The sequence below is a fragment of the Pseudophryne corroboree genome, chromosome 7 (genome assembly GCF_028390025.1).
Source record: "Pseudophryne corroboree isolate aPseCor3 chromosome 7, aPseCor3.hap2, whole genome shotgun sequence".
Taxonomy (NCBI): domain Eukaryota; kingdom Metazoa; phylum Chordata; class Amphibia; order Anura; family Myobatrachidae; genus Pseudophryne; species Pseudophryne corroboree.
In genome coordinates, this window is record NC_086450.1 from 123,398,195 (window position 1) to 123,425,761 (window position 27,567).

At 48.9% G+C, this 27,567-nt stretch overlaps 1 protein-coding gene across 1 annotated transcript in view; it reads left to right on the forward strand.

Moving 5' to 3' along the window:
- Window positions 1-27,567, forward strand: part of SLC38A11 (solute carrier family 38 member 11) — a 230,073-nt gene that overhangs the window by 105,947 nt on the left and 96,559 nt on the right. The window contains exons 8-9 of the mRNA XM_063933616.1: window positions 13,790-13,860; window positions 18,472-18,633. Of these exons, the coding sequence (XP_063789686.1) occupies window positions 13,790-13,860; window positions 18,472-18,633 (233 nt within the window). The remainder of the gene's footprint in view (window positions 1-13,789; window positions 13,861-18,471; window positions 18,634-27,567) is intronic.

Here is a 27,567-nt window from a genome sequence, read left to right on the forward strand (position 1 = left end):
GACCCAAGTGGCCGACACAAACACCTGGCCCATCTAGGAGTGGCACTGCAGTGTCACGCAGGATGGCCCTTCCAAAAAACACTCCCCATACAGCACATGACGCAAAGAAAAAAAGAGGCGCAATGAGGTAGCTGTGTGAGTAAGCTAAGCGACCCTAGTGGCCGACACAAACACCTGGCCCATCTAGGAGTGGCACTGCAGTGTCAGGCCGGATGGCCCTTCCAAAAAATACTCCACAAACAGCACATGACGCAAAGAAGAAAAAAAAGAGGCGCAATGAGGTAGCTGTGTGACTAAGATAAGTGACCCTAGTGGCCGACACAAACACCTGGCCCATCTAGGAGTGGCACTGCAGTGTCACGCAGGATGGCCCTGCCAAAAAACACTCCCCAAACAGCACATGACGCAAAGAAAAATGAAAGAAAAAAGAGGTGCAAGATGGAATTGTCCTTGGGCCCTCCCACCCACCCTTATGTTGTATAAACAGGACATGCACACTTTAACCAACCCATCATTTCAGTGACAGGGTCTGCCACACGACTGTGACTGAAATGACGGGTTGGTTTGGACCCCCACCAAAAAAGAAGCAATTAATCTCTCCTTGCACAAACTGGCTCTACAGAGGCAAGATGTCCACCTCATCATCATCCTCCGATTCATCACCGTGTACATCCCCCTCCTCACAGATTATCAATTCGTCCCCACTGGAATCCACCATCACAGCTCCCTGTGTACTTTGTGGAGGCAATTGCTGCTGGTGAATGTCTCCATGGAGGAATTGATTATAATTCATTTTAATGAACATCATCTTCTCCACATTTTCTGGAAGTAACCTCGTACGCCGATTGCTGACAAGGTGAGCGGCGGCACTAAACACTCTTTCGGAGTACACACTTGTGGGAGGGCAACTTAGGTAGAATAAAGCCAGTTTGTGCAAGGGCCTCCAAATTGCCTCTTTTTCCTGCCAGTATACGTACGGACTGTCTGACGTGCCTACTTGGATGCGGTCACTCATATAATCCTCCACCATTCTTTCAATGGGGAGAGAATCATATGCAGTGACAGTAGACGACATGTCCGTAATCGTTGTCAGGTCCTTCAGTCCGGACCAGATGTCAGCATCAGCAGTCGCTCCAGACTGCCCTGCATCACCGCCAGCGGGTGGGCTCGGAATTCTGAGCCTTTTCCTCGCACCCCCAGTTGCGGGAGAATGTGAAGGAGGAGATGTTGACAGGTCGCGTTCCGCTTGACTTGACAATTTTCTCACCAGCAGTTCTTTGAACCCCTGCAGACTTGTGTCTGCCGGAAAGAGAGATCCAAGGTAGGTTTTAAATCTAGGATCGAGCACGGTGGCCAAAATGTAGTGCTCTGATTTCAACAGATTGACCACCCGTGAATCCTTGTTAAGCGAATTAAGGGCTCCATCCACAAGTCCCACATGCCTTGCGGAATCGCTCTGTGTTAGCTCCTCCTTCAATGACTCCAGCTTCTTCTGCAAAAGCCTGATGAGGGGAATGACCTGACTCAGGCTGGCAGTGTCTGAACTGACTTCACGTGTGGCAAGTTCAAAAGGTTGCAGAACCTTGCACAACGTTGAAATCATTCTCCACTGCGCTTGAGACAGGTGCATTCCACCTCCTATATCGTGCTCAGTTGTATAGGCTTGAATGGCCTTTTGCTGCTCCTCCAACCTTTGAAGCATATAGAGGGTTGAATTCCACCTCGTTACCACTTCTTGCTTCAGATGATGGCAGGGCAGGTTCAGGCGTTTTTGGTGTTGCTCCAGTCTTCTGTACGTGGTGCCTGTACGCCGAAAGTGTCCCGCAATTCTTCTGGCCACCGACAGCATCTCTTGCACGCCCCTCTCGTTTTTTAAATAATTCTGCACCACCAAATTCAAGGTATGTGCAAAACATGGGACGTGCTGGAATTTGCCCATATTTAATGCACACACAATATTGCTGGCGTTGTCCGATGCCACAAATCCACAGGAGAGTCCAATTGGGGTAAGCCATTCTGCGATGATCTTCCTCAGTTGCCGTAAGAGGTTTTTAGCTGTGTGCGTATTCTGGAAAGCGGTGATACAAAGCGTAGCCTGCCTAGGAAAGAGTTGGCGTTTGCGAGATGCTGCTACTGGTGCCGCCGCTGCTGTTCTTGCGGCGGGAGTTAATACATCTACCCAGTGGGCTGTCACAGTCATATAGTCCTGAGTCTGCCCTGCTCCACTTGTCCACATGTCCGTGGTTAAGTGGACATTGGGTACAACTGCATTTTTTAGGACACTGGTGAGTCTTTTTCTGAGGTCTGTGTACATTTTCGGTATCGCCTGCCTAGAGAAATGGAACCTAGATGGTATTTGGTACCGGGGACACAGTACCTCAATCAAGTCTATAGTTGGCTCTGCAGTAATGATGGATACCGGAACCACGTTTCTCACCGCCCAGGATGCCAAGGCCTCAGTTATCCGCTTTGCAGCAGGATGACTGCTGTGATATTTCATCTTCCTCGCAAAGGACTGTTGGACAGTCAATTGCTTGGTGGAAGTAGTAAAAGTCGTCTTACGACTTCCCCTCTGGGATGACCATCGACTCCCAGCAGCAACAACAGCAGCGCCAGCAGCAGTAGGCGTTACACGCAAGGATGCATCGGAGGAATCCCAGGCAGGAGAGGACTCGTCAGAATTGCCAGTGACATGGCCTGCAGGACTATTGGCATTCCTGGGGAAGGAGGAAATTGACACTGAGGGAGTTGGTGGGGTGGTTTGCGTGAGCTTGGTTACAAGAGGAAGGGATTTACTGGTCAGTGGACTGCTTCCGCTGTCGCCCAAAGTTTTTGAACTTGTCACTGACTTATGATGAATGCGCTGCAGGTGACGTATAAGGGAGGATGTTCCGAGGTGGTTAACGTCCTTACCCCTACTTATTACAGCTTGACAAAGGCAACACACGGCTTGACAAATGTTGTCCGCATTTCTGTTGAAATACTTCCACACCGAAGAGCTGATTTTTTTTGGTATTTTCACCAGGCATGTCAATGGCCATATTCCTCCCACGGACAACAGGTGTCTCCCCGGGTGCCTGACTTAAACAAACCACCTCACCATCAGAATCCTCCTTGTCAATTTCCTCCCCAGCGCCAGCAACACCCTTATCCTCCTCATCCTGGTGTACTTCAACACTGACATCTTCAATCTGATTATCAGGAACTGGACTGCGGGTGCTCCTTCCAGCACTTGCAGGGGGCGTGCAAATGGTGGAAGGCGCATGCTCTTCACGTCCAGTGTTGGGAAGGTCAGGCATCGCAACCGACACAATTGGACTCTCCTTGTGGATTTGTGATTTCGAAGAACGCACAGTTCTTTGCTGTGCTTTTGCCAGCTTAAGTCTTTTCATTTTTCTAGCGAGAGGCTGAGTGCTTCCATCCTCATGTGAAGCTGAACCACTAGCCATGAACATAGGCCAGGGCCTCAGCCGTTCCTTGCCACTCCGTGTGGTAAATGGCATATTGGCAAGTTTACGCTTCTCCGACGATTTTATTTTAGATTTTTGAGTCCTTTTTTTACTGATATTTTGTGTTTTGGATTTTACATGCTCTGTACTATGACATTGGGCATCGGCCTTGGCAGACGACGTTGATGGAATTTCATCGTCTCGGCCATGACTAGTGGCAGCAGCTTCAGCACGAGGTGGAAGTGGATCTTGATCTTTCCCTATTTTTGGAACCTCAACATTTTTGTTCTCCATATTTTAACAGGCACAACTAAAAGGCACCTCAGGTAAACAATGGAGATGGATGGATACTAGTATACTTATGGATGACGAGTGACTGACGACACAGAGGTAGCTACAGCCGTGGACTACCGTACTGCGTCTGCTAGTATAGAGATGATAATGATATAAAAAAAATATATATATCACTACTGCAGGTATATATAATATAATGACGGACCTGCTGGACACTGTCAGCAGACTCCTAAACTACTAGTATGAAGAAGATAGAAAAAAAAACCCCACCACAGGTAGGTATACAATTATGGACGAGCACTGACGACACAGAGGTAGCTACAGCCGTGGACTACCGTACTGCGTCTGCTAGTATAGAGATGATAATGATTTAAAAAATATATATATATCACTACTGCAGGTATATATAATATAATGACGGACCTGCTGGACACTGTCAGCAGACTCCTAAACTACTAGTATGAAGAAGATAGAAAAAAAAAACCCCACCACAGGTAGGTATACAATTATGGACGAGCACTGATGACACAGAGGTAGCTACAGCCGTGGATTACCATACTGCGTCTGCTAGTATAGAGATGATAATGATATAAAAAAAATATATATATCACTACTGCAGGTATATATAATATAATGACGGACCTGCTGGACACTGTCAGCAGACTCCTAAACTACTAGTATGAAGAAGATAGAAAAAAAAAACCCACCACAGGTAGGTATACAATTATGGACGAGCACTGACGACACAGAGGTAGCTACAGCCGTGGACTACCGTACTGCGTCTGCTAGTATAGATGATAATGATATAAAAAATATATATATATCACTACTGCAGGTATATATAATATAATGACGGACCTGCTGGACACTGTCAGCAGACTCCTAAACTACTAGTATGAAGAAGATAGAAAAAAACAACCCACCACAGGTAGGTATACAATTATGGACGAGCACTGACGACACAGAGGTAGCTACAGCCGTGGACTACCGTACTGCGTCTGCTAGTATAGAGATGATAACGATATAAAAAATATATATATATCACTACTGCAGGTATATATAATATAATGACGGACCTGCTGGACACTGTTAGCAGACTCCTAAACTACTAGTATGAAGAAGATAGAAAAAAAAATCCCACCACAGGTAGGTATACAATTATGGACGAGCACTGACGACACAGAGGTAGCTACAGCCGTGGACTACCGTACTGCGTCTGCTAGTATAGAGATGATAATGATATAAAATATATATATATATCACTACTGCAGGTATATATAATATAATGACGGACCTGCTGGACACTGTCAGCAGACTCCTAAACTACTAGTATGAAGAAGATAGAAAAAAAAACCCACCACAGGTAGGTATACAATTATGGACGAGCACTGACGACACAGAGGTAGCTACAGCCGTGGACTACCGTACTGCGTCTGCTAGTATAGAGATGATAATGATATAAAAAATATATATATATCACTACTGCAGGTATATATAATATAATGACGGACCTGCTGGACACTGTCAGCAGACTCCTAAACTACTAGTATGAAGAAGATAGAAAAAAAAAACCCACCACAGGTAGGTATACAATTATGGACGAGCACTGACGACACAGAGGTAGCCACAGCCGTGGACTACCGTACTGCGTCTGCTAATATAGAGATGATAAAGATGATAGAGATGAACAAAAAAAATATAACACTACTGCAGGTAAATATTTATATAATATAATGAATGACGGACCTGCTGGACACTGTCAGCAGAATGCGTTTATAGAATAAAAAAAAAAAACACCACAGGAGTGTTTAACTTTTTCAGGCAGACAATATACTGGTGGTCACTGGTCAGTCACACTGGCAGCAAAAGTGTGCACTGTACTCCTGCTATAACTGCACCCCAGTCTCCCCCACAATTCAGCTGTGTGAGCAGTGAGCACTCAGCACAGTCAGATATACATAGATATATCATGCAGCACACTGAGGCTGAGCACAGATATGGTATGGAGCGTTTTTTTCAGGCAGAGAACGGATTAAAAAAAACTAGCAAAACTCTGCACTGACTGTACTCCTCCTAACAGCTCTCCCCAATCCTCCCCACAATAAGCTAAGCAGCAATCAGATCAACTAACTACTAACAGTAACTATAAACGGAGAGGACGCCAGCCACGTCCTCTCCCTATCAATCTCAATGCACGTGTGAAAATGGCGGCGACGCGCGGCTCCTTATATAGAATCCGAGTCTCGCGATAGAATACGAGCCTCGCGAGAATCCGACAGCGGGATGATGACGTTCAGGCGCGCTCGGGTTAGCCGAGCAAGGCGGGAAGATCCGAATCTGCCTCGGACCCGTGTAAAAAGGCTGAAGTTCGGGGGGGTTCGGATTCCGAGGAACCGAACCCGCTCATCTCTAGATAATGCACCAGCAAGTCAGCTCCTGTTAATTTCATATTAGAGCTGATTGGCTGGTGCGTTATCACCTTGCACTGCTTTCACTGCTTTATCACTTCTCCAGGCTTAATACATCTGCCCCTATGGGGTAAATTTACTAAGATTCGTGTTTTCCCGTTTGAGGTCAAAGTTCAATCACGAATGACATCGAAAGTGTAAATATGCAACTTTTTGAATTGATTACGTCTAATTTACTAAGCTGCCGTATTATGCATTTTCGGGTTTTCCGATGTCGATGTCATTCGGTTTTTTTGGCAGTGTTTTACGTGACTGACTTGTAAAACACTGCCGACTTTAATACAATGAATCTCGGCCGGATCTGAGAGATCCGTGCTGGGCTTCATTGTACACTTTGTTTAAAAAAAAAAATAAGAATTTACTTACCGATAATTCTATTTCTCATAGTCCGTAGTGGATGCTGGGGACTCCGTAAGGACCATGGGGAATAGCGGCTCCGCAGGAGTCTGGGCACAAAAGTAAAGCTTTAGGACTACCTGGTGTGCACTGGCTCCTCCCCCTATGACCCTCCTCCAAGCCTCAGTTAGGATACTGTGCCCGGACGAGCGTACACAATAAGGAAGGATTTTGAATCCCGGGTAAGACTCATACCAGCCACACCAATCACACCGTATAACTTGTGATCTAAACCCAGTTAACAGCATGATAACAGAGGAGCCTCTAGAAAAGATGGCTCACTACAGCAATAACCCGATTTTTGGTAACAATAACTATGTACCAGTATTGCAGACAATCCGCACTTGGGATGGGCGCCCCGCATCCACTACGGACTATGAGAAATAGAATTATCGGTAAGTAAATTCTTATTTTCTCTGACGTCCTAGTGGATGCTGGGGACTCCGTAAGGACCATGGGGATTATACCAAAGCTCCCAAACGGGCGGGAGAGTGCGGATGACTCTGCAGCACCAATTGAGAGAACTCCAGGTCCTCCTCAGCCAGGGTATCAAATTTGTAGAATTTTACAAACGTATTTGCTCCTGACCAAGTAGCTGCTCGGCAAAGTTGTAAAGCCGAGACCCCTCGGGCAGCCGCCCAAGATGAGCCCACCTCCCTTGTGGAGTGAGCATTTACAGATTTTTGGCTGTGGCAGGCCTGCCACAGAATGTGCAAGCTGAATTGTACTACAAATCCAACGAGCAATAGTCTGCTTAGAAGCAGGAGCACCCAGCTTGTTGGGTGCATACAGGATAAACAGCGAGTCAGATTTTCTGACTCCAGCCATCCTGGAAACATATATTTTCAGGGCCCTGACAACGTCTAGCAACTTGGAGTCCTCCAAGTCCCTAGTAGCCGCAGGCACTACAATAGGTTGATTCAGGTGAAACACTGAAAACCACCTTAGGGAGAAACTGAGGACAAGTCCTCAATTCCGCCCGGTCCGAATGGAAAATCAGATGAGGGCTTTTACAGGATAAAGCCGCCAATTCTGACACGCACCTGGCCCAGGCCAGGGCCAACAGCATGACCACTTTCCGTGTGAAATATTTTAACTCCACATATTTAAGTGGTTCAAACCAATGTGACTTTTGGAACCCAAAACCTACATTTAGATCCCAAGGTGCCACTGGAGGCACAAAGGAGGCTGTATATACAGTACCCCTTTCACAAACGTCTGAACTTCAGGGACTGAAGCTAGTTCTTTTTGGAAGAAAATTGACAGGGCCGAAATTTGAACCTTAATTGACCCCATTTCAGGCCCATAGACACTCCTGTTTGCAGGAAATGTAGGAATCGACCTAGTTGAAAATTCCTCCGTCGGGGCCTTACTGGCCTCGCACCACGCAACATATTTTCGCCAAATGCAGTGATAATGTTTTGCTGTTATATCTTTCCTGGCTTTGATCAGGATAGGAATGACTTCATCCGGAATGCCTTTCTCCTTCAGGATCCGGCGTTCAACCGCCATGCCGTCAAACGCAGCCGCGGTAAGTCTTGGAACAGACAGGGTCCTTGCTGGAGCAGGTCCCTTCTTAGAGGTAGAGGCCACGGATCCTCCGTGAGCATCTCTTGAAGTTCCGGTTACCAAGTCCTTCTTGGCCAATCCGGAGCCACGAATATAGTGCTTACTCCTCTCCATCTTATAATTCTCAGTACCTTGGGTATGAGAGGCAGAGGAGGGAACACATACACTGACTGGTACACCCACTGTGTTACCAGAGCGTCTACAGCTATTGCCTGAGGGTCCCTTGACCTGGCGCAATACTTGTCGAGTTTTATAAACATGTGGAAGACTTCTGGGTGAAGTCCCCACTCTCCCGGGTGGGGGTCGTGTCTGCTGAGGAAGTCTGCTTCCCAGTTGTCCACTCCCGGAATGAATACTGCTGACAGTGCTATCCCATGATTTTCCGCCCAGCGAAGAATCCTTGCAGCTTCTGCCTTGCCCTCCTGCTTCTTGTGTCACCCTGTCTGTTTACATGGGTGACTGCCGTGATGTTGTCCGAATGGATCAACTCCGGGTGACCTTGAAGCAGAGGTCTTGCTGAGCTTAGAGCATTGTAAATGGCCCTTAGCTTCAGGATATTTATGTGAAGTGATGTCTCCAGGCTTGACCATAAGCTCTGGAAATTCCTTCCCTGTGTGACTGCTCCCCAGCCTCGCAGGCTGGCATCCGTGGTCACCAGGACCCAGTCCTGAATGTCGAATCTGCGGCCCTCTAGAAAATGAGCACTCTGCAACCACCACAGGAGAGACACCCTTGTGCTTGGTGACAGGGTTATCCGCTGATGCATCTGAAGATGCGACCCGGACCATTTGTCCAGCAGGTCCCACTGGAAAGTTCTTGCGTGGAATCTGCCGAATGGGATTGCTTCGTAGGAAGCCACCATTTTTCCCAGAACCCTTTCATTGATGTACTGAGACTTGGCTCGGTTATAGGAGGTTCCCGACTAGCTCGGATAACTCCCTGACTTTCTCCTCCGGGAGAAACATCTTTTTCTGGACTGTGTCCAGGATCATCCCTAGGAACAGAAGACGAGTCGTCGGAATCAGCTGCGATTTTGGAATATTGAGAATCCAATCGTGCTGCCGCAACACTACCTGAGATAGTGCTACACCGACCTCCAACTGTTCCCTGGATCTTACCCTTATCAGGGAATCGTCCAAGTAAGGGATAACTAAAATTCCCTTCCTTCGAAAGAGTATCATAATTTCGGCCATTACCTTGGTAAAGACCCGGGGTGCCGTGGACCATCCATACGGCAGCGTCTGAAACTGATAGTGACAGTTCTGTACCACAAACCTGAGGTACCCTTGGTGAGAAGGGTAAATTGGGACATGAAGGTAAGCATCCTTGATGTCCTGAGACATCATGTAGTCCCCTTCTTCCAGGTTCGCAATCACTGCTCTGAGTGACTCAATCTTGAATTTGAACCTCCGTATGTAAGTGTTCAAGATTTTAGATTTAGAATCGGTCTCACCGAGCCGTCCGGCTTCGGTACCACAACAGTGTGGAATAATACCCCGTTCCCTGTTGCAGGAGGGGTACCTTGATTATCACCTGCTGGGAATACAGCTTGTGAATGGCTTCCAAAACTGCCTCCCTGTCAGAGGGAGACATCGGTAAAGCCGACTTTAGGAAACGGCGAGGGGGAGACGTCTCGAATTCCAATTTGTACCCCTGAGATATCACCTGAAGGATCCAGGGGTCTAATTGCGAGTGAGCCCACTGCGCGCTGAAATTCATTGAGACGGGCCCCCACCGTGCCTGATTCTGCTTGTAAAGCCCCAGCGTCATACTGTGAGCTTGGCAGAGGCGGGAGAGGGCTTCTGTTCCTGGGAACTGGCTGATTTCTGCAGCCTTTTTCCTCTCCCTCTGTCACGGGGCAGAAAAGAGGAACCTTTTGCCCGCTTGCCCACGAAAGGACTGCGCCTGATAATACGGCGTCTTCTTATGTTGAGAGGCGACCAGGGGTACAAACGTGGATTTCCCAGCTGTTGCCGTGGCCACCAGGTCTGAAAGACCGACCCCAAATAACTCCTCCCCTTAATAAGGCAATACTTCCAAATGCCGTTTGGAATCCGCATCACCTGACCACTGTCGTGTCCATAACCCTCTACTGGCAGAAATGGACAACGCACTTAGACTTGATGCCAGTCGGCAAATATTCCGCTGTGCATCACGCATATATAGAAATGCATCTTTTAAATGCTCTATAGTCAATAATATACTGTCCCTATCTAGGGTATCAATATTTTCAGTCAGGGAATCCGACCACGCCAACCCAGCACTGCACATCCAGGCTGAGGCGATTGCTGGTCGCAGTATAACACCAGTATGTGTGTAAATACATTTTAGGATACCCTCCTGCTTTCTATCAGCAGGATCATTAAGGGCGGCCATCTCAGGAGAGGGTAGAGCCCTTGTTCTTACAAGCGTGTGAGCGCTTTATCCACCCTAGGGGGTGTTTCCCAACGCACCCTAACCTCTGGCGGGAAAGGATATAATGCCAATAACATTTTAGAAATTATCAGTTGTTATCGGGGGAAACCCACGCATCATCACACACCTCATTTTATTTCTCAGATTCAGGAAAACTACAGGTAGTTTTTCCTCACCGAACATAATACCCCTTTTTGGTGGTACTCGTATTATCAGAAATGTGTAAAACATTTTTCATTGCCTCAATCATGTAACGTGTGGCCCTACTGGAAGTCACATTTGTCTCTTCACCGTCGACACTGGAGTCAGTATCCGTGTCTGCGTCTATATCTGCCATCTGAGGTAACGGGCGCTTTAGAGCCCCTGACGGCCTATGAGACGTCTGGACAGGCACAAGCTGAGTAGCCGGCTGTCTCATGTCAACCACTGTCTTTTATACAGAGCTGACACTGTCACGTAATTCCTTCCAACAGTTCATCCACTCAGGTGTCGACCCCCTAGGGGGTGACATCACTATTACAGGCAATCTGCTCCGTCTCCACATCATTATTCTCCTCATACATGTCGACACAAACGTACCGACACACAGCACACACACAGGGAATGCTCTGATAGAGGACAGGACCCCACTAGCCCTTTGGGGAGACAGAGGGAGAGTTTGCCAGCACACACCAGAGCGCTATATATATATACAGGGATAACCTTATATAAGTGTTTTTCCCCCTTATAGCTGCTGTATTGTTTATACTGCGCCTAATTAGTGCCCCCCTCTCTTTTTTAACCCTTTCTGTAGTGTAGTGACTGCAGGGGAGAGCCAGGGAGCTTCCCTCCAACGGAGCTGTGAGGGAAAATGGCGCCAGTGTGCTGAGGAGATAGGCTCCGCCCCCTTTTCGGCGGCCTTATCTCCCGTTTTTCTGTGTATTCTGGCAGGGGTTAAATGCATCCATATAGCCCAGGAGCTATATGTGATGCATTTTTTGCCATCCAAGGTGTTTTTATTGCGTCTCAGGGCGCCCCCCCCCAGCGCCCTGCACCCTCAGTGACCGGAGTGTGAAGTGTGCTGAGAGCAATGGCGCACAGCTGCAGTGCTGTGCGCTACTTTGTTGAAGACAGGACGTCTTCTGCCGCCGATTTTCCGGACCTCTTCTGTCTTCTGGCTCTGTAAGGGGGCCGGCGGCGCGGCTCTGGGACCTATCCATGGCTGGGCCTGTGATCGGTCCCTCTGGAGCTAATGTCCAGTAGCCTAAGAAGCCCAATCCACTCTGCACGCAGGTGAGTTCGCTTCTTCTCCCCTTAGTCCCTCGATGCAGTGAGCCTGTTGCCAGCAGGTCTCACTGAACATAAAAAAACTAAAACTAAACTTTTCACTAAGCAGCTCAGGAGAGCCACCTAGTGTGCACCCTTCTCGTTCGGGCACAAAAATCTAACTGAGGCTTGGAGGAGGGTCATAGGGGGAGGAGCCAGTGCACACCAGGTAGTCCTAAAGCTTTACTTTTGTGCCCAGACTCCTGCGGAGCCGCTATTCCCCATGGTCCTTACGGAGTCCCCAGCATCCACTAGGACGTCAGAGAAATAAAGTTTAAATGTAAAAAAAAAATTGCGTGGGGTCCCCCCTCCTAAGGCAAACCAGCCTCGGGCTCTTTGAGCCGATCCTGGTTGCAGAAATATGGGGAAAAAATGGACAGGGGTTCCCCCATATTTAAGCAACCAGCATCGGACTCTGCGCCTGGTCCTGGTTCCAAAAATACGGGGGACAAAAAGAGTAGGGGTCCCCCGTATTTTTTAAACCAGCACCAGGCTCCACTAGCTGGACAGATAATGCCACAGCCGGGGGTCACTTTTATACAGTGCCTTGCGGCCGTGGCATCAAATATCCAACTAGTCACCCCTGGCCGGGGTACCCTGGGGAGTGGGGACCCCTTCAATCAAGGGGTCCCCCCCCCAGCCACCCAAGGGCCAGGGGTGAAGCCCGAGGCTGTCCCCCCCATCCAATGGGCTGCGGATGGGGGGCTGATAGCCTTTGTGATAAGTGTTTGATATTGTTTTTAGTAGCAGTACTACAAGGCCCAGCAAGCCTCCCCCGCAAGCTGGTACTTGGAGAACCACAAGTACCAGCATGCGGCGGAAAAATGGGCCCGCTGGTACCTGTAGTACTACTACTAAAAAAATACCCCAATAAAGACATTACACACACACCTTGAAAGTATAACTTTAATACATCCATCCACACCTCCATATACACATACTTACCTTATGTTCCCACGCAGGTCGGTCCTCTTCTCCAGTAGAATCCATGGTGTACCTGTTGAAAAAATTATACTCACATAATCCAGTGTTTGAAGGCTCCTCGGTAACTCCTTTTGTAATCCACGTACTTGAAAAAATAAGAAAACGGATACCCGACCACGAACTGAAAGGGGACCCATGTTTTCACATGGGCCCCCTTTCCCCGAAAGCCAGAAACCCACTCTGACTGATGTCTAAGTGGGTTTCTTCAGCCAATCAGGGAGCGCCACGTTGTGGCACCCTCCTGATCGGCTGTGTGCTCCTGTACTGTCTGACAGGCGGCACACGGCAGTGTTACAATGTAGCGCCTATGCGCTCCATTGTAACCAATGGTGGGAACTTTCAGGTCAGCGGTTGACCGAAAGTGACCTCACCGCTTGCCCCCACATTGCTAGTCCAAGTGTATTTGGCAATGTGGGGGCATATCTGGCAATGTGGGGGAATATGTGTATCTGGCACTGTGGGGGAATATCTAGCACTGTGGGGGCAAGTGTCTTTGGCAATGTGGGGGCATATCTGGCATTATGAGGGCATATCTGGCACCGTGGGGGGATTATGTGTATCTGGCACTGTGGGGGCATATATGGCTATGTGGAGGAATATGTGTATCTGACACTGTGGGGGCATATCTAGCACTGTGGGGGCATGTGTATTTGGCAATGTGGGGGCATATCTGGCAACGTGGGGGAATATGTGTATCTGGCACTGTGGGGGCATATCTAGCACTGTGGGGGCAAGTGTATTTGGCAATGTGGGGGCATATCTGGCAATATGAGGGCATATCTGGCACCGTGGGGGAATATATGTATCTGGCACTGTGGGGGCATATCTAGCACTGTGGGGGCATGTGTAAGTAAGCTGCACCATATGCAAACTTAACAATGTTTTGTCATTTCATTGTTCATGTTATAGACCCCATACTGAAGATGCATGGGTTTTTGCAAACTGGAATGTAATGCAAGCAGTTGGAGTCATGTCTTTTGGTAAATATCTGTTTATAAGCCTTGCCAAACAGCACATAGAAAAAGCACAACAATGAACTAGTGTAGTAGAACAAAATTTTGCAACAGTCCATGGGTGAGATTCAAATTATATTTCACGCCCAATTTCCTTTCTAAAATGATCTCCGTTATCGCGCATATTGCGCCCATAGTAATCAGGTTTACTGTGTAAAGGGTTGGGTGCCTCACTACTTTGGGGGTAGCGAGCTGAAATAATGATACAACGTCCCTGAGGGCAGAAACAGAACGAGTGTGGAAAGGGGTGAAAAGAATTGAATCTCCCCCCATAACTGTAATACAGACACAGATTGTTGAATTGCTGTATTTTGGTGGAAATAAAAAAGCATCCCATGGGCCTAATTCAGACTGGATCACTGTGCAGTCTGAATGCCTGCGCGTGCACACTGCACAGGCGTACCCCGGGAGCCCAGTGAGATGCTAAAAGCATCCCTGGGCTGCGATCGCCTCTGCCTGATTGACAGGCAGAGGCGGTCGTGGGTCGGAAGGGGCCGTGCCAACGGTATTAGAACGCAGCTGGTGGGGCGCGGTCCGGACAACGCAGGCATGTCCGGAACTTCGGGAGGGCGGACCGCGGCGGCTGCGTGATGTCACACGCAGCCGCTGTGACCCGGGATGTGGCGAGTAGCACCCTGCCAGCGCGCAGGAACTGCGCTGTCAGGGAGCTATTCAGCGGGTGCAAAAGCATTGCAGCTATGCGATGCTTTTGCACCCTTGCTGGGGATTTGGGCCAGACATGCGTGGCGGACTAGCCCTGTGCTGGGTGTCCCCCCGCATGTCTAAGAAACTGATCGTAAATGTGCTAAATTTAGCACATCTACGATCACATCTGAATTACCCCCCATATCTGTTGTTTACTAAGTTGTCATTTCACAAAATCTATAAGGAATATTCTATCTTTAAGGGGTCTATTTATCAATTCCTTTCAGCCTCATAAATAATGCGTAAACAGCAGTTATCCCCTGCATTTGGCGCAAAAATCATATCAGACTACAGTATCTGTACAATGTATGGGACATTGCACCTCTGCGATTTACAAGCTTCAGAAATCAAGAACTTTCTAAAATTGTTTACTTACTGTAGCTCTATAGAGCAGCCCTGCCAGAGAAGGATCTTACGATCCCCCACTGGTGAACTGTAGCTGATGCCCGTCACAACTAGTTGGCAGTGCAGATGTGCGGCTGGACGGCTGTGCGTACATAGTAGTGTGATCAGGTTATAAACCAGAAGTTAAGTTTATTGTGTAAGGGATCACTTTACTATATCCTCATTGTCAGGAAGTGCTCTTATCTCAGACCATTTGCCGCTTGGAATGGGATGGGGAAGAATTAACACACTGCAAGCAAGTATGCTGGGACTGGGAGGGAAAATAATAGAAGACTGGAAAATGGGGTGCTGCAACTGGAAAAGGGTGGAACAGCAGACTGGGAGCAGTCTTGCTTGGGACTGTGAGCAAGGGATCTGGGACTGAGAGGGGAAGAGACAGCAGACTGGGAGCAGGGGTGCTGGGACTAGGAGGGAAAAGAACAGCAGACTGGGAGCAGTGGTGCTGGGACTGAGAGGGGAAGAGACAGCAGACTGGGAGCAGTGGTGCTGGGACTGAGAGGGGAAGAGACAGCAGACTGGGAGCAGGGGTGCTGGGACTAGGAGGGAAAAGAACAGCAGACTGGGAGCAGTGGTGCTGGGACTGAGAGGGGAAGAGACAGCAGACTGGGAGCAGGGGTGCTGGGACTGAGAGGGGAAGAGACAGCAGACTGGGAGCAGCTAGCAACGCCGGGGCGTGTAGTGCCTGCTGCCGTGCAGGTGTAGGCGTACCACTTACCAGACGCCGCACGCTCTCACTCTCAGGTGCCGGAACCCTAGACAGTCCTGGAAACTCTTCTGGATGACCCGGACGCAAAACCTAGGAGGGAGAAGACTGCTGAATACCGTCCCCCTAACCGTGGACCGGAACACCCTCCGAGGCCGAAGAAAATAGCTCCGTCGGGCTAGGTAGGGGTCATCACAGGCGTCCGCCTCAGAGCCCGAATTTCACCTATCGGCACTTTCGCACCAGATGGAAATTCCGCCTTGCACCGGCGTGCAAGGCTCACCGTTGCCCTGAAGGAAGGGAAATAGATATAGACACACACAGACAAAACGCTCAGACCGTTGCTACTCACCGTCCTACGTCTTGTACTCCGATCTTCTCCAGTTACAGGTCCCTGTAAGGAGGCAAGGAGAAAAACAGCCGTGCAGGGCCAAACTCTAATCTAGTGTGCGTCCGCTACACTAACTTCATAACAAGGCCCTCAAACTGGCCTAAGTGTAAGTGGTGCAACACAACTATGCACAAACTCTATAACAACATGTTGCCCTGCACGGTAACAACACACACATCGGAATACAACATAACACGGTGCTGTCCCTCGAAATCCCTACCCACCGGAGGAAGGGGGTGGGCACCGCACGGCCTACCCACCTCCTGTGCCTTCCCTTATGCGGGCCTCAGGCCTGACTACCTAAATACCTCAGGGTGGCCTGGGCCTAGCGCCCAGGGCCACCTGTACTCACCTCGGGGAGTCTTATTCCCTGGGCCTAGTGCCCCCTAGCTGCACACAGGCCGGAGGCCTGACCTCACCCACGGGCCTAGTGCCCGCCTAACTTACCAGTTGGGTGATCTGGGCCTAATGCCCAGGGTCACCAATCTGGAGCCGTTGATTGGAGGAACTTGGATCCTCTCGGATCCTCGTTCCTCCGTACTCCGGCGCGCTCGTCGCGCTGCCGCCCGCCGCCTCACACTGGGAGCAGTGGTGCTGGGACTGAGAGGGGAAGAGACAGCAGACTGGGAGCAGAAGTGTTGGGACTGAGAGGGGAAGAGACAGCAGACTGGGAGCAGGAGTGCTGGGACTAGGAGGGAAAAAACAGCAGACTGGGAGCAGTGGTGCTGGGACTAGGAGGGAAAAGAACAGCAGACTGGGAGCAGTGGTGCTGGGACTGAGAGGGGAAGAGACAGCAGACTGGGAGCAGTGGTGCTGGGACTGAGAGGGGAAGAGACAGCAGACTGGGAGCAGGGGTGCTGGGACTGAGAGGGGAAGAGACAGCAGACTGGGAGCAGGGGTGCTGGAACTGAGAGGGGAAGAGACAGCAGACTGGGAGCAGGGGTGCTGGGACTAGGAGGGAAAAGAACAGCAGACGGGGAGCAGTGGTGTAGGGCCTGAGAGGGAAAAGAACAGCAGACTGGGAGCAGAAGTATTGGGACTGAGAGGGGGAGGGACAGCAGACTGGGAGCAGGGGTGCTGGGACTAGGAGGGAAAAGAACTGCAGACTGGGAGCAGTGGTGCTGGGACTGAGAGGGGAAGTGACAGCAGACTGGGAGCAGGGGTGTTGGGACTGAGAGGGGAAGAGACAGCAGACTGGGAGCAGTGGTGCTGGGACTAGGAGGGAAAAAAACTGCAGACTGGGAGCAGTGGTGCTGGGACTAGGAGGGAAAAAAACTGCAGACTGGGAGCAGTGGTGCTGGGACTGAGAGGGGAAGAGACAGCAGACTGGGAGCAGAAGTGTTGGGACTGAGAGGGGAAGAGACAGCAGACTGGGAGCAGGAGTGCTGGGACTAGGAGGGAAAAAACAGCAGACTGGGAGCAGTGGTGCTGGGACTGAGAGGGGAAGAGACAGCAGACTGGGAGCAGGGGTGCTGGGACTGAGAGGGGAAGAGACAGCAGACTGGGAGCAGGAGTGCTGGGACTAGGAGGGAAAAAAACAGCAGACTGGGAGCAGTGGTGCTGGGACTAGGAGGGAAAAGAACAGCAGACTGGGAGCAGGGGTGCCGGGACTAGGAGGGAAAACAACAGGCAGGAGCCAGGGTGCTTGGAGGGAGAGACACAGCGGACTGGGAACAACACTGTACTATTAGAAAATCAGTCACCCAGCCAGGCAGAGCAGACACAGCCTCACAAAGAGTCTCTCCCATGAGGATGCTGCTGCTAATCTTCACGGATCAGAGGAGCATGTGCTGGGCTCCCACAATAAGAGCTCAGCACATGCTCCTCTAACTCCTGAACAGAGTCTCATGGGAATTATTCCCAGTAGTGCATTGCCCCAGTAACTGCTGGACCCTATTACCCGCCAGTAGTTGATTGAACTAAGTGGGCTAAAGAACCTCTGTCTTCAGGGGGGGGGGGGGGGGGGGACGACCGGGATGGCGGTATAGTACTTTCACTATTCATGCCACCAACTACTACCTTTAGTAACCCGGTGGTCGAGTCACCGAGCTCAAAGCAAGCAAATTGAGGGTATTTTAGGTACCCTGGTCCGGCCTGCTCCTCTCCCTGGTGACGTCACAGGTCCTTTCCCCAACTACAGTGCTGTATACTAAGCACCCCCCGTCCTCCCGTAATAGAATCGTGGCTACAACACAATATGGCCCACCGTGGATTTCCCCAGATCCCTGACAGCCCAGTCCCAGCCTGGAGACAGCCATTTTGTGGACTGAAAAAATATTTATGAGGATTTATTTTATTCATCTAAACCTATTTTACATACTACTGCAACTACTGTAGTGAAATGAGTAACTCACGTTTTGTTTTCTTATTTTAGTATTTATGTGCCACCATGCCTGTTTTTTGATCTATGGATCTCTGGAAAAAGCGACAGTCAGTAATTGGTCCGGTATTACTCATGTGTCAATGATAATATCCTTAATTATCAGTGTCCAGTATTCAGTCTTTGGATATGTGTCTTTTACAGGATTCACCCAAGGTAAGGTACAGTTATTCAGAGATGTTGCAGTGCAATGGACAGGTTATATACTAGACTCAATTCATTAAAGTCATTACTATAGGGGCTAATTCACAGTTGTACGCTAATGCAATTGCGATTTTCTATGCTATGCAACTGCTAATGTTAGCAAGTGAAGCATAAATCAAAATAGACACCCACCGGAGTGAACACAGCGCAAGAACGTTAAATATCGATTAAACGTTACACATCGATTGATCAAGTCGATCTATGGCTATGTAGACTAGACGTGGCAGTAGTCACCCTGTGTTTGTACTTAGGATCTCGCAGCTGACATCACATACACACCCCGTAAACGGCCATGATACGCCTGTACACACCCCGTAAATGGCCATGATACGCTTGTGTTTTTACAACCACTCCCCACTGCCACCATGTTACCACCCACAAATGGTCTCTTCCTGTCAATCACTTTGCGTCTAAATCTTCATTACGATTTTCAGGTCAATTTTACACATTTAACCTCTTCGGGGGGGGGAGGGGGAATCCAAAAAAGTTACAAAAGATGGTTATAGGAGTTTGTTAAAAATAAGATTTTACTTACCGGTAAATCTATTTCTCGTAGTCCGTAGTGGATGCTGGGGACTCCGTAAGGACCATGGGGAATAGACGGGCTCCGCAGGAGATAGGGCACTTTAAGAAAGAATTTGGATTCTGGTGTGTTCTGGCTCCTCCCTCTATGTCCCTCCTCCAGACCTCAGTTAGAGAAACTGTGCCCGGAAGAGCTGACAGTACAAGGAAAGGATTTTGGAATCCAGGGCAAGACTCATACCAGTCACACCAATCACACCGTATAACTTCTGATAAACTTACCCAGTTAACAGTATGAACAACAACGGAGCATCAGATCAACCCTGATGCAACCACAACATAACCCTTATTTAAGCAATAACTATATACAAGTATTGCAGAAGAAGTCCGCACTTGGGACGGGCGCCCCTCATCCACTACGGACTACGAGAAATAGATTTACCGGTAAGTAAAATCTTATTTTCTCTAACGTCCTAGTGGATGCTGGGGACTCCGTAAGGACCATGGGGATTATACCAAAGCTCCCAAACGGGCGGGAGAGTGCGGATGACTCTGCAGCACCAAATGAGCAAACACAAGGTCCTCCTCAGCCAGGGTATCAAACTTGTAGAACTTTGCAAAAGTGTTCGAACCTGACCAAATAGCTGCTCGGCAAAGCTGTAATGCCGAGACCCCTCGGGCAGCCGCCCAAGAAGAGCCCACCTTCCTTGTGGAGTGGGCTTTTACTGATTTTGGCAGCGGCAACCCAGCCGCAGAATGAGCCTGCTGAATCGAGTTACAGATCCAGCGAGCAATAGTTTGCTTTGAAGCAGGAGCACCCAGCTTGTTGGATGCATACATGATAAACAGCGACTCAGTTTTCCTGACTATAGCCGTTCTGGCTACATAAACCTTCAAAGCCCTGACTACATTTAGTAACTCGGAATCTTCCAAGTCACGAGTAGCCACAGGCACCACAATAGGTTGGTTCATATGAAAAGATGACACCACTTTTGGCAGAAATTGTGGACGGGTCCGCAATTCTGCCCTGTCCATATGGAAAACCAGATAGGGGCTTTTATGTGACAAAGCCGCTAATTCTGACACACGCCTAGCTGAAGCCAAGGCTAACAGCATGACCACCTTCCACGTGAGAAATTTTAACTCCACGGTTTTTAGTGGCTCAAACCAGTGTGACTTCAGGAAACTCAACACCACGTTAATATACCAAGGTGCCACTGGAGGCACAAAAGGGGTCTGAATATGCAGCACTCCCTTTACAAACGTCTGAACTTCAGGCAGAGAAGCCAGTTCTTTTTGAAAGAAAATAGACAGGGCCGAAATCTGGACCTTAATGGAACCCAATTTTAGGCCCAAAGTCACTCCCGCCTGTAGAAAGTGAAGGAAACGGCCCAGCTGGAATTCCTCCGTGGGGGCATTCCTGGCCTCACACCAAGCAACATATTTTCGCCATATACGGTGATAATGTTTAGCCGTCACGTCCTTCCTAGCCTTTATCAGCGTAGGAATAACCTCATCCGGAATGCCTTTTTCTGCTAGGATCCGGCGTTCAACCACCATGCCGTCAAACGCAGCCGCGGTAAGTCTTGGAACAGACAGGGCCCCTGTTGCAACAAGTCCTGTCTTAGAGGCAGAGGCCATGGGTCATCTGTGAGCATTTCTTGCAGATCTGGATACCAAGTCCTTCTTGGCCAATCCGGAACAATAAGTATTGTTCTCACTCCTCTTTTTCTTATGATTCTCAGCACCTTGGGTATGAGAGGAAGAGGAGGAAATACATAAACCGACTGGAACACCCACGGTGTCACTAGTGCGTCTACAGCTATCGCCTGAGGGTCTCTTGACCTGGCGCAATACCTCTGTAGCTTTTTGTTGAGGCGGGATGCCATGATGTCCACCTGTGGCAGTTCCCACCGACTTGCAATCTGCGTGAAGACTTCTTGATGAAGTCCCCACTCTCCTTCGGGTGGAGGTCGTGCCTGCTGAGGAAGTCTGCTTCCCAGTTGTCCACTCCCGGAATGAACACTGCTGACAGTGCGCTTACGTGATTCTCCGCCCAGCGAAGAATTCTGGTGGCTTCCGCCATCGCCACCCTGCTCCTTGTGCCGCCTTGGCGGTTTACATGAGCCACTGCGGTGATGTTGTCTGACTGAATCAGAACCGATTGGTCGCGAAGCAGGGTCTCCGCTTGACGTAGGGCATTGTATATGGCCCTTAGATCCAGGATATTGATGTGAAGGCAAGTCTTCTGACTTGACCACAGACCTTGGAAATTTCTTCCCTGTGTGACTGCCCCCACCCTCGGAGGCTTGCATCCGTGGTCACCAGGACCCAGTCCTGAATGCCGAATCTGCGGCCCTCGAGAAGGTGAGCACTCTGCAGCCACCACAGGAGAGACACCCTGGCCCTGGGGGATAGGGTGATCAGCCGATGCATCTGAAGATGTGATCCGGACCACTTGTCCAACAGATCCCATTGAAAGGTCCTCGCATGGAACCTGCCGAAGGGAATGGCCTCGTATGATGCCACCATCTTTCCCAGGACTCACGTGCAGTGATGCACCGACACCTGTTTTGGTTTTAATAGGTCTCTGACCAGTGTCATGAGCTCCTGAGCCTTCTCCATCGGGAGATAAACCCTCTTCTGGTCTGTGTCCAGAATCATGCCCAGGAAGGGCAGACGAGTCGTAGGAATCAACTGCGACTTTGGAATATTTAGAATCCAGCCGTGCTGTTGTAACACTTCCCGAGAGCATGCTACGCTGATCAGCAACTGCTCTCTGGACCTCGCCTTTATGAGGAGATCGTCCAAGTATGGGATAATTGTGACCCCTTGCTTTCGCAGGAGCACCATCATTTCCGCCATTACCTTGGTAAATATTTTCGGTGCCGTGGAGAGACCAAACGGCAACGTCTGGAATTGGGAATGACAATCCTGTACCACAAATCTGAGGTACGCCTGATGAGGTGGATAAATGGGGACATGAAGGTATGCATCCTTTATGTCCAGAGACACCAAAAAATCCCCCCCTTCCAGGCTTGCGATGACTGCTCTGAGCGATTCCATCTTGAACTTGAACCTTTTCAGGTATATGTTCAGGGATTTTAAATTCAATATGGGTCTGACCGAACCGTCCGGTTTCGGTACCACAAACATGGTCGAATAATAACTCTTTCCTTGTTGAAGGAGGGGAACCTTGTCCACCACCTGCTGAAGATACAATTTGTGAATTGCAGCTAACACTATTTCCCTCTCTAAGGGGGAAGCTGGCAGGGCCGATTTGAGGTATCGGTGAGGGGGCATCTTCTCGAATTCCAACTTGTATCCCTGAGACACAATCTCTATTGCCCAGGGATCCACCTGGGAGTGAACCCACTTGTGGCTGAAATTTCGGAGACGCGCCCCCACCGGGCCTAGCTTACCCTGTGGAGCCCCAGCGTCATGCGGTGGATTTAGTGGAAGCCGGGGAGGACTTCTGTTCCTGGGAACTAGCTGTGTTGTGCAGCTTCTTTCCTCTGCCCCTGCCTCTGGCAAGAAAGGACGCACCTCGGACTTTCTTGCCTTTTTGTGAACGAAAGGACTGCATTTGGTAATACGGTGCTTTCTTACGTTGTGAGGGAACATATGGCAAAAAAATTTGACTTTCCAGCAGTAGCTGTGGAGACCAGGTCCGAGAGACCCTCCCCAAACAATTCCTCACCCTTGTAAGGTAAAACCTCCATGTGCCTTTTTGAGTCGGCATCGCCTGTCCATTGCTGAGTCCACAGGACCCTTCTGGCAGAAATCGACATTGCATTTATTCTAGAGCCCAGTAGGCTAATGTCTCTTTGAGCATCTCTCATATATAGGACAGCGTCTTTTATATGCCCCAGGGTCATCAATATAGTATCCTTGTCCATGGTATCAAGTTCCTCAGATAAGGTATCCGTCCATGCTGCTACAGCACTACACACCCAGGCCGACGCAATTGCCGGCCTTAGTAAGGTACCTGAATGTGTATAAATGGACTTCAGGGTACCCTCTTGCTTTCTATCCGCAGCATCTTTTAGGGTGGCCGTATCCTGTGACGGCAGGGCTACCCTCTTGGATAAGCGTGTTAGAGCTTTGTCCACCCTAGGGGAGGATTCCCAGCGTAATCTGTCCGTTGGCGGGAAAGGATACGCCATAAGCATCCGTTTGGAAATCTGCAGTTTTTTTATCTGGAGATTCCCAAGCCTTTTCACATAACTCATTTAGCTCATGTGAAGGGGGAAAGGTCACCACCTGCCTTTTTTCCCCATACATATGAACCCTCTTGTCAGGGACTGGGGTTTCCTCTGTGATGTGCAACACCTCCTTCATTGCTATAATCATATAACGGATGGCTTTAGCCAATTTAGGCTGTAACTTTGCATCATCGTAATCGACACTGGAGTCAGAATCCGTGTCGGTATCTGTGTCAACAATTTGGGATAGTGGGCGCTTCTGAGACCCTGACGACCTCTGCGACATAGGATCAGGCATGGGCTGAGACCCCGACTGTCCTAAGGTTTCAGCTTTATCCAACCTTTTATGCAAGGAATTAACATTATCATTTAAAACCTTCCACATATCCATCCAATCAGGTGTCGGCGCCGTCGGCGGAGACACCACATTCATTTGCTCCCGCTCTGCTTCCACATAGCCTTCCTCGTCAAACATGTCGACACAAGCGTACCGACACACCACACACACAGGGGATTCTCTTTTTGAAGACAGTTCCCCCACAAGGCCCTTTGGAGAGACAGAGAGAGAGTATGCCAGCACACACCCCAGCGCTATATGTCCCAGGAATCACACAGTAACTTAGTGTTAACCCAGTAGCTGCTGTATATTATGTTTTTGCGCCTAATTTATGTGCCCCCCCCTCTCTGTTTACCCTCTTCTACCGTGAATCTGCAGGGGAGAGGCTGGGGAGCTTCCTCTCAGCGGAGCTGTGGAGAAAAAATGGCGCTGGTGAGTGCTGAGGAAGAAGCCCCGCCCCCTCAGCGGCGGGCTTCTGTCCCGCGTTTCTGTACAATATAATGGCGGGGGCTCATGCATATATACAGTGCCCAACTGTATATATGCCCAACTTTTGCAAAGAGGTCCTAATTGCTGCCCAGGGCGCCCCACCCCCCCCCACCCCCCCTGCGCCCTGCACCCTACAGTGACCGGAGTATGTGGGTGTAGTGTGGGAGCAATGGCACACAGCTGCAGTGCTGTGCGCTACCTCAGTGTGTAGACTGGAGTCTTCTGCCGCCGATTTTGAAGTCTTCTTGCTTCTTTCACCCGGCTTCTGTCTTCCGGCTCTGCGAGGGGGGCGGCGGCGCGGCTCCGGGATCGGACGACAAAGGGTGAGATCCTGTGTACGATCCCTCTGGAGCTAATGGTGTCCAGTAGCCTAAGAAGCAGGACCTATCTTCAGAGAGTAGGGCTGCTTCTCTCCCCTCAGTCCCACGATGCAGGGACTCTGTTGCCAGCAGATCTCCCTGAAAATAAAAAACCTAACAAAATACTTTCTTATAGCAAGCTCAGGAGAGCTCACTAAACAGCACCCAGCTCGTCCGGGCACAGATTCAAACTGAGGTCTGGAGGAGGGACATAGAGGGAGGAGCCAGAACACACCAGAATCCAAATTCTTTCTGAAAGTGCCCTGTCTCCTGCGGAGCCCGTCTATTCCCCATGGTCCTTACGGAGTCCCCAGCATCCACTAGGATGTTAGAGAAATAAAGATTACTGAGAGGGCTTAATTAATAACACAATGTACATATGCTGCAACCCACAGAACAGTTGTATGTTAGCTTTTATATCTGACTTCCCTTACACTAGAAATATTAAGTAGCAAATATCACCTACAGACAGTGGAGGCAGGCATTATGTGGACAGAACCAATAGTCAAGATCCGATCTTTTCTATCATTCTTCTTTAAATAAAACATTCTGCAGCAAAAGTATTAAGGTGATTCAGTACTGTACATGTGTCATTTCGGCTTGCAGTCATTAGGTCGACAAGAATTAGGTCGACAGTCATTAGTTTGACCACTATTGGTCGACATTCACTAGGTCGACATTGTCATTAGGTCGACATGGAAAAAGGTTGACATGAGTTTTTCACTTTTTTTGAACTTTTTCATACTTTATGATCCACGTGGACTACAATTGGGAACGGCAACCCGTGCCGAGTGCAGCGGTAGTGGAGCGAGGCACCTTGCCCAAAGCATGGCGAGTGAAGCGAGCCATGAGAGGGGACACGGTGCACTAATTGGGGTTCCCCGTCACTTTTTTAAGAAAACGACACCAAAAAAAGTAAAAAAACCCTCATGTCGACCATTTTCCATGCTGACCTGTTTCATGTTGACCTAATGACCAACCTAGTCACCCTGTTGACCTAGTACATGTCAACTAATAGTGGTTGACCTAATGACTGTCAACGTAAATCTGGTCAACCTAATGACCCATACCCGTAATTTCTTACTGTTTAGTATTTATGTGTCAGTATTCCTTCCAATTTTTGGATTTAACTACAACTTTTCCACTGACAATCTGGCAAATTCCCAGCTCGTCCCTGGTAAAGAGCAGGGTCAGGAACCCGGGACAAAGTTTGAATTTACACTGACCAAAATCCCAGATTGATTGCGTTCATGTGCAAACACCTGGGATTTTGAAATGGAAAAAGGAAATTGCAAGTGATATTTTTTCCCAGAAAAAGATAAACATCTGTCATTTTTTTTATTACTTAGTTAAGCCAATAACATCTATTTAAAAGCATCTGTACACATTTTAGTTTTTAAAACATACACATAGGCGGGTCTAGCACTCCTCTGTGTCCATAGGTCTCTATTACAACACTAGCCTCAACCTCCCCACAATAGATTCCTAAGTGGGGACAGACCCTCCGTGGCTATAACTCCCCCCCCCCCCCCCCCCCATGGTAATAAATCCCCTAGTGGCATTGCCCCACCCCTTAGTAACCATAGGTCCCAACTCCACCCCCCCACTCCCTTCCCCCACTACTAGTGGCAATAAGCTCCTGTATCATCAATAGAACACATACACTCCTAGTGGCAAATATCCCCCCCACACACATACACAGACACCCTTTACACACATACACACAGCTCTGTGGCCCTATATTTACCCCCTCCTATGGCTATAGATCCCCTTCAGTGGCACTTCTCCATTGGTCCTCCCACCTTCTGCCAAAAAATTACACAATATTCAGCCAGGATTATGAAACTGATCACAGATCGCAGGTGCAAACGCATGCACGGAGCCAGGGCAGCCATCAGGGGGGGACTGTGGGGACTAGGGTCCGGGCCCTTACAGAGTAGGGGCCCACCCTTTCTTTCCAATATCTATAGAGCTGTACCAGTCTGTGAATCAACAGCAGTCTGATGCGCAGGGAGGACTTCTTAAAACAAAACTTCCCTGTGCATCAAATCTCTGTGAAACATTCCTGTAGGTTCACAACACTCCACCTATATGTAACATCACAATGTATGACATCACATAGGGGTGGAGCAGTGCAGCAGAATTTTTTTTGGGGGGGAAGTAGGGGCCCTGTCTATCTGGTCAGTCCCGGGCCCCACCATTTCTGGTGGCAGCCCTGCACGGAGCAGACCCTGTGCTGCGCCAAGGGGGCATAAGCTATGAAGTTCAGTCTCCTCCTTAAGTACATCTTTAACTTTCACAAAAAAATAGAAACAACAATATTCTAGTAACTAGGTAACATGCAAATCAAATAGTGCTCACTGTTTACACAGCACAAGGTCATGCTGTGTGTTTGCTGTTCTATGCAAAAAACCTAGGGCAGATTTCCAAAAAGCTATTTTAAATGCTTAACACATATAACATTTAACAGTCTAATTTAAAAAAAAAACACACAAGGGATGCCTGTATCTCTGATTAATTGCATTCATATTCTCTCTCTAGCAAAGTTATTTATAGGTAATCTTCTATATTACAAAAAAGGTTTTTATGAAAAGCCTAACCAGATTTTTTCCATGTAAAGCTGGATCTAAAATATGTTGATTTGAATACCCTGGGGTATATTTTCTAAGCTCCCGATTTTGACCGATTTGGTGTTTTTTCATCAAAGTGTCATCTCGGGAATTTACTAAACACAAATCTCGGCAGTGATGAGGGCATTCGTATTTTTTGGGAAGTCAAAGAAAAAAAAACAAGAATTTACTTACCGATAATTCTATTTCTCATAGTCCGTAGTGGATGCTGGGGACTCCGTAAGGACCATGGGGGATAGCGGCTCCGCAGGAGACTGGGCACATCTAAAGAAAGCTTTAGGACTAACTGGTGTGCACTGGCTCCTCCCCCTATGACCCTCCTCCAAGCCTCAGTTAGGATACTG